The sequence below is a fragment of the Mesoplodon bidens genome (genome assembly GCF_964165515.1).
Source record: "Mesoplodon bidens genome assembly, chromosome: 16".
Lineage (NCBI taxonomy): Eukaryota > Metazoa > Chordata > Mammalia > Artiodactyla > Ziphiidae > Mesoplodon > Mesoplodon bidens.
In genome coordinates, this window is record NC_138173.1 from 36,136,560 (window position 1) to 36,151,992 (window position 15,433).

At 40.6% G+C, this 15,433-nt stretch overlaps 1 protein-coding gene across 1 annotated transcript; it reads right to left on the minus strand.

The window, feature by feature from the left end:
• Positions 1-607: 607 nt before the first annotated feature.
• On the minus strand, positions 608-2,504 carry LOC308629936 (protein Red-like). The gene has a single exon (XM_081258294.1). The coding sequence runs from the start codon at positions 2,436-2,438 to the stop codon at positions 777-779; it is 1,662 nt and encodes a 553-aa protein (XP_081114420.1). The 5' UTR covers positions 2,439-2,504; the 3' UTR covers positions 608-776.
• Positions 2,505-15,433: the final 12,929 nt, after the last annotated feature.

The following is a 15,433-nucleotide window of genomic DNA, read 5'->3' on the forward strand; positions in this document are numbered from 1 at the left end:
TATGGGTATTACCTGAACTGCTTCCAGCCTCCTGAAGGTAATAATCTTCATTTTTCTGAATGGTCCTCACTCCACAGCTGGCTTTCCTCACTCTGAGGATGAGGAATGAGACCACAGAGGATGCAGAAAAGTTACTCTCATAATTATCTACATTCTAGCAAGGGCAGGGGAGTGTTCTGACCTCCCCCATTTTTTCTTATTATTCCCCTGGAGACATAAATCTTGGGTGAAATTCAATTAGAATTTTCCTTTACCTTGGACCTTGGAGTACAAAAGGAAGTCTCTTCTTCTTTATTGAAATATGCCAATTGAGGAGAGCTAGTAAGAAGGATATCTGAATAGAAGGGCTTTAAACGGGGTATTTGCTTTTTTTCCATTCTCCTTTGTTGCTGATGGGCAGCATGCCTTTCCAAAAAGGTCCTAACAACTTAGACATGCCAGGTCCACATGCTGTTAGGCTCATCTGTTCTACGACAAAGAAGCTTTATTACACGGGAATGCCGGAGGACTTACTTGAGTCTCAAGGATCCCCCCTAAACTCTGAATAAAATTACCTCATATCATTTATTTTATTCTCTAAAATTAAAAAAAAAAAACTTGATTTTTTTTTTTTGCAGGTTAACCAATTTTAATGGAACCAAAAGATTATACAATGAAATTTTATATACATTCACAAAAAAAAAAAAAACCATCGTGCAACTTTTTTTGGAATTGTAGAAAGCGAGCAGTGGAGAGCACATCCTTGTGGAGATTATTCTTGGGGTTGGAACCAGAGATTAGTATTTTGGTCTTTTCACTTCAACCCCATCGGCTTCCATCTTCTTCCTCTTCTCAATGATCGCACTAATCTTTTTCCATTGGCGATCAAGCTCTGCTTTGTCATTGGTTTCCTTAAAGCGCCTGGTTTTACGCCCTTCAGACATCTTGATGCCATATTGAAATGCAGCCTTGGGCAAAGCCTCCTTGTTGTTCATATACTCGCTGTATTCCTCCTGGGTATCGAAGTCCCAGTGGCCTAAAGGGCCTTTCTTGTTACCCTGGTCCATTTTGCTATAATCCACCTCCTCGTCACTGTCCACAGCCATATCATCCATCGTGGCTGGGTAGCACTCAGCATAGCTGTTGGACATGCCAAAGAAATCTCCCAGCTGCTTCTTGTCTTCTGGCTTCTTCAGCGATTCAGTGCCTTCCCAGCCAGTAGATCCAGCAAACTTTTCATTGATCGACTTGATCAGCTCCTTGGCGGATCCGGGTCCTTTGTCAACATCCATGGGCTCATCATCCACTTTTGGCTTCTCAAAGTAGCTGTGCCTCTTCTTCTCTTCTTCTCTCTCTCGATCCCGCTCCCGCTCTCGATCGCGTTCTCGCTCTCTGTCACGGTCTCTGTCTCTCTCCCGATCACGCTCCCGTTCCCGGTATCTCTCCCGCTCCTTGTCTCGAGGTGTCTTGGTTGTGGAGGGCACATAATCCCCAATGTCTTCAAATATATTCATGTCAGCCTCAGGGGGTTTCTTCTCTTCCATTTTCCCCTTATCTTTCTTTTTGAGCTTCTTGTTGTGGGTACCCTGCCTCAGGTAGGAAAGGATCTGGGTGAGCTTGCTGATGACAGTGTCATTTGTGGTCAGTGTGGTCTGGACCTCCATGGTGGGGCAATCAGCTTTGCTGCGGATAAGAGTAGTGGGGATGTCAGTATCAGCATACTCATCATCCAGGTCTACCACATAGGCCATGCGGCCTGGAAGAAACAGCTCATTCCGCTCATATGCTTTGCTCTTGAAGAGCATGCGGTAAACATTTCGGCCCAAACGTGTTTTAAATTCAATTTTATTTTCAGGATCCTCATCTTTCTTGGTTTCCTTCTGGGGCTTTTCCATCAGTTCTTCCTCCTCTTTCTCTTTGCTGGCAATTTCAGCTCGTACCTTCTGAAGCAGAGCAAAGTCCAAGCCTTTCACCAAATGGGTGTGTTCCATGTCACCACCCAAAAATTTGGACTCCTGGATCAACTGTCTTCTCTTCTCTGCAGCTGATTTGTCCGCCTCAGCAGTGGGGCCCACAGCCCTGTAGTTAGCTGTGGTGCTGATCAGCTCAGTTTCCTCATAATCTTTGTTCACTCCATCCCACCGTTCCTTGGCACGGTCCCGGTACTTCTCTGCTAGTTCTCTTTCTCTCTCAATTTCTTGTTGGCGAAGTTTGGCATAATAACTTTTCTTTTTTCTCCTTTGTGCAGCTGGATCTTCATCCTCATTGTACTCCCTTGTCATCTCATGGTGATGTGACTTAGAGGGTGGTGCAGAAGTAGGTGCAGCCCTTGGAGTCATGAGAAGTTTCCTGAAGTCTTCATTAGTGAGTTTTGATTGGTGGAAGGAGTGAGGATCGTCCACATCGTGGCCATCTGGGGCCAATGGGTTGGAGAACGGCTCGCTATCTCGCTCCGGCATTTTGTCCACGGTGTTTCAACCCCAGCAATGACCGAGGATCCTACAACAACACGGCAACAGGCGACTCCCCACAATGCTGATTCTTAATAAGTATCTTCACTTGCTCAATTATTCAACAGATATTTGTTGAGCAGTTCTTGTATGCCTGGCACTGAACCAAGGAAATATTTCAGGTACAGCTTTCTGCCCCTGAAATGTTTACATTTTCCTAGGGGAGTCAGACACTAACAATAAAGTTATTAAGAAAGATAGGCAATATGTAGGAAGGCAATAAGTTCTATAAAATAAAGACAATATATAGAGCAGGGGAAGAGGGTCTAGGAGTGACATGGTTGTCAGGAAAGACCTCGTTGAGAAGTGCATTCACACAAAGACTTAAAGGAGATGAGAATACGAGTCTTGAGTACCTGGTACACTTCTAGAACTAGTGATACAGCAGTAAATATGAAAAAAAATCTTCCCTAGGGAAGCTTATATGCTAGCGAAGGAGCTCAATCATAAACAGGTAAATAAAAATAAATTAATGTCATGTGATAATCATCAAGAAGAAAAATAAAGCAAGCTAATGGGATGGAGCAGGGATTTGGCAAACTTTTTCTGCAAAAAGCCAGATAGTAAGTATTTTAAACTTTCTGGCATAGTTTCTGACACAACTAACTACTCAACTCTGTCATTATGGTGTGTAAGCAGTCATTGATAATAAGTCAATGAATGGGCATGGCTGTGTTTCAATAAAACTTAATTATAAAAATAGACAGTGGGCAAGAATTGGCCTGTGGGTCACAGTTTGCTGACCCCTAGTCATGGGAAACTTTGAGAATATGATATTTTATCAGAGACCTGAATTAAATGAACAAAAGTCATATGATAATCTAGAGAAAGAGTATCCCAAGCAAAAGGAAGCACAAGTTCAGAGGCCTTGAGATAGTAGCTTGATTGGCAATTGCGAGCCTTGAAGTCAAGTGAGCAAAAGAAAGAAATCCAGGAAATTTGGATCAGAGTGTGTGGTAGGTGGCTTTTTTGGTCACAATACTTTACTCCTCACTGTATGCACATCCTGTGCTGTATGGTATTGTAATTCCTTCCTCTAAAGGGGAGTAGCTTTGACTATGAATTTAACCATATCAATAGAACAAAGTAGAAGTGACAATATGCCAGTTCTGAATCCAAGCTTTCTGAGTCTTTGCCTGTTTCTTCCTCTTGCACATCTGCTAGTGTTATGAGAAGAGCAGCTTTGGGATGGCCTTCCAGTCCCTAGAAGGTAAGAGCCACCCAGTCAAGCAATTCCAGTTGAGTCCAGCCTGGACGGGTCAACTCTTGGCCAAGCCACAGACACATAAGTAATAATAAGTTGTTTTAAGTCCCTGAGTTTTCAGGTTGTTTGTTATATAAAAATAGTTACGTGATATAGAGAAATAGCCAAGGGACAGATTATGGCAGCCTCGTGTCTACAATAGGAACTTTGGATTTTATTCTGTGAGAAGGAAAAACCATTTAAATGTTGAGAGCAGAAGTAAGGCAAGACTTGGTTCATATTTTAGATGATATACTTGGGTTCCTATAGGAGAACAGAATGCAGAGGTGCTTAAGTGGAATATGGGAGACTAGTTAAAAGGGTTTCACAGCTGACAGATAATAGGAGCTAAAACTAAAGAAATGGAAGTGATGGAGAAAAGAAGTGGTTAGACTTGGAATAGATTTTGAAGGTAGAGCCAGTGTGATTTTTTTTAATGGATTTGATGAGGTGTATAAGAGAAAGAGAGTAACCAAGGATGGCTCTGAAAATGTTGACCTGAATAAATGGCTAAATATTGGTACATTTGCAGAAATAGAGGGTATCTAGAGGATGAGTTGGTTGAAACTGATCAACAGAAAAGTGAAAAATATTTTAGCAATATTAAACCATTAAAATAACTTTGAACAAGGCTTTGTAAGTATACTGTGTGAGCTAATATATTAGTCAGTTTGGGCTATAGACTGGGTGGCATAAACAACATTTATTTTCTTACAGTGCTGGAAGCTAGAAGTCCAAGACCAAGGTGTCATCATTGTTGAGTTCTGGTGAGACCTCTCTTCCTGGCTTGCAGAATTCTCACCTTCCCACTGTGTCCTCATGGCCTATCCTTCATGCGTGCACAGAGGGAGAGAAAACTCTTGAATCTCTTCTTCCTCTTATGAAGACGAGGACACCATTCCTATAGGATAAAAGCCTCACTCTTGCGACCTCATTTAACCTTAATTACCTCCTTAAAAGACCTAATTTCCAAATACACTCATATTGGAGTTTAGAACTTCAACATATGAATTTGGGGAACACAGCTCAGTCCATAAAATCTACCTTTATTTGTAGTATGTATAATGAGATAAAGCAATTTGAATTCAATGTCAGTTAACATTAACCTTTTTGTCCCCTTAACAGAAAAACTTTTTGAAAGAGTTCTGTATATTTTCTTCCCAACCTTTCCAGTCAAGGTCCTTTTCCACCATTCCACTATTTCTTTCATTAGGGTCAGCACTGACAGCCATACAGTTCATCCCACGGTCCCTTCTCTTCCCTCTGCTTTCTTGGCTCCTCTTCAGATTTGACACAACTGAGCATATCCTCTTTAGAATACCCTCTTCTGTTGGTTTGGGTCACCCAACAGTCTCCTTGTTGTTAGGATGCCTCAGAGCACAGGCGCAGACCCACTGTTCTTTTCTAGAGCAATCTGGCCCCAGATGATCTCATCAGCTCTCAGGACTTTACATAAAACCTATATGCTATTAGCTACAGATTTAGGTATTCAAGTGTGATTTCCATTTTGATTCAGATTTTGTGTCCTAATTGCATCCTTGACTTCTCCACTTAGTATTAACCGACGTCTCAAGCTCATCAAGTCTAAAGCAGAGCCCTACCCCAAACCAGCTCCTACCAGTTTTCTCCACCTGAGTGAATGACACCGTCATCAGCTCAGCTGCTCAGGCCTAACACTTATGAGTCTTCCTTATGTCCATTTGTTTCTCTTATCCCTCATGTCTAATCTACCAGCAAATCCTGTCAGCTTGATCTCCTTCTATTCCAGCAGCTTGCTAACATTTTCATTGCAACCACTGATTGGTTATTGAAAATATAATTTGCAGTTTAATAATAAAGTTTGCCAGCATGTTTAGTTCAAGTGTATGACTCCTTTGCAACCCTGTCATTAAAGCCTATGGCTAATGGGCTTTAATGAAGAAATGAAGAAATAAAGAAAGAAGTGAGGAAATGAAGAAGAAAAAGAATACATGTGGTTTAATAAGCAAACCTTGCTAAGATCTTTTAAGAACCTCAAATACAAGTGGAAGGAATGGTATTTAATATCCCATGATATTTATTGATTTGTGGAAATCCAAGCAGAGCAAAAAATAATACATCTGGGAGAAAATTCCTTTTAGGGGAATTTCACTATTACTCAGCTGGGTCATAGGTTTTGAGGTGAAAATCCTGTAGAAAGTCAACTCATGTGACACTCTATCCTTTGAAGTCTAAAGGAGGAGACCATTCATGATAACCAGGGACCGACCACTCTGTAATCAAAGATTCAGGCCCTTAATGGAGGAATAGTAGAATATTTGGGGGGAGATGTTGGATTACTTTGTGGAATTCTTCAAATTTAACTCCTTCTCCTACATATGAGATGGACTATATCATTATCACTGCTGCAATAAGATAAACAAAAGCTACTAAAAAGGAAAAATATTAAGAGAAACAGTCAAAAGTAAGCAGCACTCTTAAAAATCCATAAAATCATAATGGAGTTATAACCAATTACAGGTCTGCTTTCAGTTACAAAAGTGCCAAGAGCCAACCACAGAAATGAATCAGAATGGAAATTTAATTGAAGACTGTTGGCCAGCGGCCATTGAAAGGACTCTTGAGAAAGCTGGTAGAGATCAGTATTGAAGCCATATTTGATTTATCTCAGGAATTATTACCATTCAGACCAGTGAAACCTCCTCCTCTAAGGTAGGGAGAACAAGCTCCCTGTGCTGTGTTATTCACTTCCGCCACTACTCAGAAAATTCTATCATCTATGGGATGTAGGTCTGGCTAAATAGTTTGCAGGGCCCAGTGCAAAACAGAAGTTTGGGGTTTCTTGTTCAAAATTCAGTGCTGCTAAAAGTACTAAATTTTTTCTTTTCTACCAAGGTTTCTCTCTCAACCTCTTATGGTATTTTCATTAACTTTTTAATGTTAAGTTAAACTTCCTCAGGCAGGTGAATGCAAAACAGGGTCAGTGCAGACCTTCACAGGCAGCTGAGGCCTCAGCCTGAGTCACCAGACCAACTTGTCAATCTCCCTTTTCCATGTCAGCCCCCCAGCCACGAGGCACAGGTGACCCTAAGGGACTCCAACCTCCATGGCAGGACATGCTGGGTACTTTGACCAGGAGTGGATGAGACCCCCTCGTCTGCAACAAGTCACTTGTCAAATGCCCCGTGGTGCTGATAAGCCTGGACGAGGACAGCCACTTCCATAGCCTGCCCTGAGGCTCTGTGAAATGCAGGCACACCTAATCCCACACCTCCCCATGTTCATACCAAGGCCCCTGCCAGGGGTGAAGGGCGCTGGTGGAATGTGGGCCTTCCCCCACTTACCGACCCTGCCATTGGTTGAGGGTGGCAATGGTAGCAGGGCAGGAGGGTGAAGTATGGTGGACTCAAGGCCCAGAGGGTGGGGAGTGGGCTGTCAAGAACACCTACCAGGGAGGTGGGGAGGCAGCAGTAGGCTGCATCACATGTTAGCTGAGGCTCCAAGCCCCCTACCGCCCACCCCATTCTCCACTGTCCTGCCAGACTCCACTTACAAAACACAAATTCAAAGATAAAATGTTTAATAATTCCAAGACAGTGACTGTTGAACATGGACCCCGAAGCCCAGGTCCTTCTGAGCCTAGGACCATGGTCACACGCCCATGAAGGTGACCTGACGGGAAGTGGATTTGCTGGTGACATCACAGTGCCCTGACCCTGGAGGGTTTTAAAGCAGCTGTGTACCTCCACCCACTCTGGTTCTCATCCAACATATACGATCTTGTTTTTGAAAAAGAACTTTCTACCTTAGTTAAAAAAGAAAGACAAGGCATTTTAGAAAGTTTAAAGGCAGTGTATCTTTTATTTTATGTGCTTATATACATCATATACAGCAGTATTAGAAGGCCTTGCTGAAGAACAAAAATGACTTAATTTAGAGTCTGCTCCTAGACAGTGTCATTCTAATCAGAATGTAGTTAAGGCATTGCTCCAAGCAGTCTTGGCTGGGTTCAGTGAGCTTAGACAAACATGGTTCTCTGAGTCCTTTACAGCCTGGACATTAACAATCATCAAAGCCTCAGTGTGACCATTTTTCTTCTTTTCTTCGTGGATCCATTATCAGTATTGTTACTCAGACCACATCCAGCAGCCCCGTGTCCCTTCTGAGGAATCAGTGCACAAGTTTATACTGCTATGTTCACAATACTATTGTAGTTGATACTTTCCATTGTGGTGCATATTGGAAAAACCTAATTAAAAACTTAAATTTAACTAATAATTTTGAAATTCTTCATTGCGCTACACATACAGTCTATTAGTTTTAATTCTTTTCTTTTTTTGTAGTGTGATATTGCTTTCTTGGGAGAGTGATCAGTTATAATCCATCATATTTAATTATTATAATGATTTATACAGTTATATATATAATTCTAAGTATAAATATATATAATTATGAAGATATATGTGTAATAGCTCTTTAATGCTTACTACCTCTTAACCATACTAAAACTTATTTAATCTTCAAAACAGTCCTGAGAAGTACTCTCACCACTATTTTACATATCAAAAAACTGAGTTTCTAAGTGATTGAGTAACTTGCCTAAATTCATACAGCTTGTTGGCAGTAACATTTTTTGAGGTCTTACTATGAGCCAGGCATCATGCTAAGTATTCTACATAGTTTATCTATCATATGTTGTTTAATCCCCAAAACTATCCTCTGGGATTATACAATTCTTACCCTCATGTTACAGATGAAAAAACTTGACATTGGTAAAGCTGCTTTTCTCAAGGACACACTGCTATTCCTACTGAGTAGAAGAGCCAGGATTTTACCACAGGCGTTTGGACATCAGAGTTGGTGTTTTCATCCATGACACTGTTTGTGGAAGGTTGTATTTTACAAAAATGTTCAGAGCAATATTTCTGTTTCCAAATCCGATTCCAGAATCTTGCATTCCCTCATCAAGATATGGAGTCTATTTTCCCTCGTCTTGAAGCTACGTGGGCATTTTGATTGCCCTAATAAATAGCAGTGTGGGAGAAGTGATGCTGCCTGTGTTTTGAGGCTAAATAATAAGAGGCACTACAGCATCTACCTGGCTCTCTCAGGGGGCTCATCCTTGGAACCCAGTCACTGTGGTAGACAGAGTAATGTTCTCACAGGACTGTTTCAAATATCATAGTATTTGGAAAAAAATCCATTTGTATGATTCCTGAGCTTCATATGAATAATTGAGGACATTGATTCCACATTATATAGCATACAGAACACACACAAAATCATAGAGGATCATCTAACAAATATAAGTATTGCCCTGATTCCAATATTTTTCTTGAAGAAAGAAAACATCACAGATATACCATGATCGTTAATTTGGTATTTATTTATTATTTTCAGCTTTCATGCTTTTTACACTTTTGTTCCATAAAGAAAAATATTGTGTTGCATCTTTCTACACTTTATATATGTCATCATCAACCTGAAACTTAAGTTTTGGTCACTAGCATATTGTTAAGATTTATTCATTGATACTCATGGGTCTGGCTTATTCATTTTTAATGGCATACACTTTCTGTTGTCAATGGACACTTACGTTTTATGTTTTGTTTGTTTGTCTTAGCTTTTCATTTTAACCAAAAATGCTTCAATCGGCATTCTTTACACATCTCCTTGGGCGTAGCCACTAGAGCTTTCTGTATTACATATTGAGGGTGAAGTCGATGAGATAAAGAAGATATATATCTTCAGTTTTTCTAGATATTGCCAGGTTGCTCCCCAAATGATTTTTATTTTCATCACAATGTATGAGAGTTCCACTGTTCTGTATTCTTGCTCACATCTGCTATCAAACGTTTTATGTTTTGTCAAACTGTGTCTGAAATTATATCTAATTGTGGTTTTCCCAGATTATGAGGGAGGCTAGGCAAACTTTCATATGTTTCTAGGACAATTTTTTCCCTTTTCTGTGAATTACCTATTTATACCCTCTACTTATTTTTCTGTTGAGGAGTGTCTGTGTGTGTGTGTGTGTGCGCGCGCATGTGTGGTTTTCTCATTTGTAAGCATCTTTAACATTTTTGGATAATAACTTGCTTTGTTATATACTTTGCAAAAGCTTTCTCCCACTGTAGAGTATTTGTGGAGACACAGCGTTTATGGTGTCTTGTGTAATAGTGGTTTAAATTTGAATATAGTCAGTGTTATATATTCTTCAATAGTGTGTGCATTAGTATTTAATTCTATCTCAAGTTATAAATATATTTTTAAATACTTTCTTCTAAACTTCTCATGTTTTTTATCCATCAGAAATTTACTTTTTTTGTGTATAGTGTGTGTAGGGGTTAAATTTTATTTTTTTCCACAGGGATAATTCAGTTCTTAGCAGCATTTATTGAATAGTCACATTTTCCCCATCAATTTTTAGTGGAATCTCTGTCATCTTAAGTTTTCATGTATATGTGAGTTGAAAATATGCTATTATACCTTTATGAGTTTGTAGGAGCTATTACCTGTTTGGAATGTCCTTCCTCTCTTGAATTGCAAATATTCTGCTCTCTAAGTCCTACTTTAAATGTCACCTGCTTATGGGAGGCTCTCACCTTACTTCCTCTTCTCTGTGTTGATTACAACCTCACTGCAACATGTATTGCACCATAGATATTTATGTGAAAAGAATTTTTGCTGGGCTTCCGTGGGGGCGCAGTGGTTGAGAGATCGCCTGCCGATGCAGGAGACATGGGTTCGTGCCCCGGTCCGCGAAGATCCCACATGCCGCGGAGCGGCTAGGCCATGGCCGCTCAGCCTGCGCTCTGCAACGGGAGAGCCCAAGACAGTGAGAGGCCCACGTACCGAAAAACAAAAAAAAAAAAGAGTTTTTGCTGCCAGATTTTTAGCTTTCTTGAGGCCAAACACATTGTCCTGTCAAACACCTTGCAGATATTTAATAAGATTAACTAAATGAATAAATTAATGAGTGAATCTTCAGAACAGAACAGCTTGAGTGACACTTGGTAAATCTGAATAATTCATCTTCATATCTCTAGCCTAACTTTTCCCTTGTTTTGCTGACTTTGTTTTGTAGAGATTTTAACATATCATTATGGATGAAATTCTTCTTTCTAAAAATTGCTTCTTATGTCTATACTTTGTATGATATGATCTTACCTATTAGATTCTTTATTTCTGTTTTTTCTTTTGTTTTGTTTTCTAGAAATGATATCTGAGGACTAAATTAGCAACCTCACCTACATGGTGATCCTGCTTTATCCAAAAATCCCCAGAGTTGCCATGTTGAGGGAGAAGGCAGCTCTGCACTCTAAGCTGCTATTTGGTACATATAGCTAAAATCTATAAGGCAGCAGTAAACTCATCCATGTTTACTTAATTATATTTGGATACTCTGTGGTCCCTTATAAAATGTAGAGACTCCAGACATAGTTATTGGACATTTGCATGATAATAAACATAAGTTTCTTCACACACCTACTCTTGAGAAGGTTTTATAAGATCTAGGAACCCCACAGTCAATAAGAAGCATAGCTGATTTCTGTACATTCTTTCCCCAAAGCATACAGATCCTATGAAGCAGGCTAGGCAACAGCATTGTCAACATGACCTTGAAGTTGCCATAGTTCCTTGTTTCTGACATTATTTAAAAGCAGATTGAGACCACCAATCGCTGATGTTGTTTTCACTTACAGGAAACACTTGAATGATTCTTTATTGTTGTCAAATTTGTTATTGACTATAAACTCCAACAACTCAATAGAGTGAAAAACACAGTCTACACAAAAGAGTGTGGTCATCAAAATCTCACACTCAGCAGTCATTTAGGCTGTAAAATTTACCTTAATCTGTGAGTGTGGAAGTTTGGATTTCACATTGTCACAGGTCAGCAAATCATGCATAGTTATCTCTGCCTTGTTTAAAGAAGTCTGATTACAGCCTATTCCCACACTATTTCTTTACGAAGTTAAGCTGTGTCTCTGATACCTCTAATTCCCTTAAGGAAAGAGCAGCCATTTCCAAGATTTCACCCAAATTATTCTTTTAAGACATCCTTAACACCCTGAGCTTTTCTCTAGATCTTTCTTTTCCTTATCCCTAGAAATACCTTTTTCATCATTGGCTTTTCAAGGTGTTCAGCCAACATAATTTCTAAAATTTTTCCTTTCAGTTCCTGCCCTGGTTAATCTATGAAACCCTTTAGCTTTCATTCTTACTTTCTAAACTGTTTTCTGATGAACTTCCTTTCTGAGCATTCCTTGCCTCTACCCTCCTATGCTTCCCTCCCACCACACACACAAAGATTTTCCACTTCCTCCTCAGCCATATGGGTTCCAAATTTTTTTATTCCCCTCTGTTCATTTCCCTGTAAAAAAAAAATCTGCTTTATCTCAAATTAGTGGTTTAAGTACCAAATTTACTTCTAAAGAGCATAAATAACTCTTATCTACAACCTCTGCCAGACTCTTCCTCTCTTTAGAGTTCAGTTTCCTTGTCTGTAAAATGAGATGGTTGGAAGAGATCTGTAAGATCTGTTTTAGCATAAACATTATGTGACTCTATGCATCTAAGAAAAATCTGTCTTCTTTGGTACCCCTCAACTGACTATGGATTATTTACCATAGAATAGGCTACCTTTGTCACATGTAATGTCTGGAGCACTTTGGCTATCAGCACATTAATTGTAAAAGTGGATCATGAAAAAGAAGAGCTGGCCAGTTCTAGCATCACAGCTGTATTTGTCTCAGTGAAGCAGGCCTGGCTGGGAGACTAAGAAGCAGCAAAAGCACTCAAAACTGCTAAATGCTGAACTGAAATAGATAGTCACAGGCAAAGATGCAAGTTGAAATATCTTTATGACATCCCAGAAGACAATAACCAAAGGAGCCAGGGCCAGCATCAGGGCTTCAGGGAGAGAGTTGACAGAAAAGAGCAAAAAGAAATTTACAACTTGGTCATCAGAAAGATGCTTTCTTTCTTTAATCAGACATATCCTCAGATTGTGAGTATAGGGTCAGTGAGACAAAAACACAGGTAACTGCAAAGTCTGCTAATGGATGTAGCGTCAGATTTAAAGGTGTGGGGCATGGAAGGGAGCACAAGCCCAGAGTCTTCAGTCTTTTTGTCACCCGCCCCTCCCCCCCCCCAAAAGGGCACAATTCTGAATGTAATGAGCAGAAACAGATGGACTTTATTTTAGGATAAGATACCTGTTAGACTGCCTCTCACTTATTATATTCCTAATCACATGATGACACTATTATGCTATTTAGGTAATAGAAGAAATACAAGTATATTTCCTCCATTCTGTTTGGTTGACAACACATCAAGAGATAGAAAATGATTGGCTTTAGAAGAGCAACTCTTTCTAAACACATTTTTTTGTTTGTTTGTTTTCTGTTTGTTTTTTTGGGGGGAGGTGGGTGGGTGGGTATGCAGGTCTCTCACTGTTGTGGCCTCTCCCGTTGCGGAGCACAGGCTCTGGATGCGCAGGCTCAGAGGCCATGGCTCACGGGCCCAGCCGCTCCACGGCATGTGGGATCTTCCCGGACCGGGGCACGAACCCATGTCCCCTGCATTGGCAGGCAGACTCTCAACCACTGTGCCACCAGGGAAACCCTAACCAAGTTTTTGAAAAGAATTTTCTATTTCCTGAAATGAAAATTGGTAAGGATTATACCTTCCAGAGTTTGATTTATTGAACAGGCTTTTTCATTTTTCAAATAAATTAATAAACTTTTTTTGAATCAAGAATATGCATGCTAAAGTCCTGGAAAATGAGTGATTGGATTGAACAGCTTTAAAGTTAAAAAAATTATATAGCCCCTCTATACAAAGTAAAGTATCCATTACTCCTAGTTACGTTCTGCAGATGAGGATATGAAGGTTCAGAATGATTAAGTGAATTGAAGCTGGTCACAGAGCAAGAAATTGAGCTGGGACTTAAACCTAGCTCTTTTGACTTTAAGCCCTATGCCCTAATACTACACTCCTAGCAGCTTTCACCTAGACTGCAATGTATTTAGAAGGGCATATTCTTGCACATCCTTAACTTGCATGTGCTTAGTAAAGAAGTCATGAGAATGTCACAGACTTAATGGACATCTCAGCAGAATCACCAGATGACCACCCATCCCTGTCCTCCAGTGCTGCAACTCCCCTCTCCAACCCCTGATTCACATTCAGCATAAACATTATGTGACTCTTTTTCCTTCTTTTCTCCCTCCTTCTCTCTCTCTCTTTCCTTCTTTTGTCGTTTGCTTTTCAGGATTTGTGTTGACAATGGTGCCGTTTATACCAGAGCTCCCCAAAGAAGGAGGATCCATTCACTGATGCCTTCCTTGATTCAGTTTCTCCCTGTGTATTAAATGAGCAATCACTCCTTGCAGGCCCTTTTGAGAGGTTCATAACCGGGCATCACAGAATGTTTATGTTACTGGATATAACAGTTTAATCACCTTTGCTTTTTGTAATTGGAAAAGGTTTCAGATGGTTGAGGTTTGGAGGAAATTAAGAAAATGAATCTCAGTTTAAATAATGAAAAACTCCTGTATGAAGAAGCAGCTCTGATTCTCATTTGGCTCTAAAATATAGCCAAGCTCCCTAAACACATGCTTTCAAAGATCCATGTGGAATGAATGCTGCAAAAGCCAAAGTCAATGTTAGCTGGTGCGGCATCTCCCCATCAGAGTAAACTCACCCAAGACTGATTCTTTCAGCCTCACCTCTTCTTCTCATCCCTCCCTCTGCTTGCAGGAAAATGCCTGCTGATGGCACTTCCTGGCACGACGGCCATTCTGATATTTTCAGTGCACTTTGCCTTTTGGTGCTCCCTTAACTTGGTGACCCGCCGTGCTGGCCAGAGCTGCATTAGCCAGATCCCGCCCGCGCAGGAGAAATTCCTTTCATTCATCAGCAGATAAGGAGTTCTGACAAGCCTCTCTGAGGAGCGAAAGGGGGAAACATGCACACAAAAGATTGCCCTGTAATACTGAGAAGCGCAAAGTGAAGGAACCAAAGAGAGACCAAAGGCAGCTTGGAGGCAGCCAGGGCAGACAGGGAGTCTGCTATCAGAATTAAATGCGATGCAGTCCAGAGCTCCCTCTCTGTCTCTACCTGTTTCTTCTCAATGTCACTATCGGCCAACAGTTTGATACAAAACAGATCCCCAGAAGGATTCCAGTAACTCCTCAGGACCACCAGGGCAAAAACAAAAACATTCAGGGCTTGACACTTACCAGGGCAACTTGCCAAGCTTATCACACGTGAAAAGAGCTGCTGGGAGAGAATAATCTTGCTCATGTTCACAAGGCTGGGTGTTAAGTCTCTGAGAACCCAGTGTATTTTCCATCCAGGGCAGCCCAGAAGGGTTGGGAAAAGCACTTTTCTAGGAACTGCCAGAAAGGGCAATTATATGTTTTATGGAAGTAAAAGCTGAAGGAGAACTTGAAAGGTCATTTGGGGGGAAATGGGGAGAATTAGTCTACCTTCTTGCCTTCAAGTCTAACTACACTGGAACAACCCCACCTTACAAGGATATTTCACACATTCTTTATGTAAATCTTTACATAAATCCTTTCTGCAAACCTGGCCTTGAGGGATTCTGACACCTGACCTAACACTTTGATGATGCGTTTATTTCTCTCCCTGCCAGCTTCGTCGGAGACACCGCGTGCACACACTGCTAACCTCCCTGAGTGTTGCTTACTGCGTG

Bases quoted from the DNA above. Each gene is read 5' to 3' on its own strand.
- LOC308629936 (XM_081258294.1), bottom strand. From the start codon at position 2,438: ATGCCGGAGCGAGATAGCGAGCCGTTCTCCAACCCATTGGCCCCAGAT.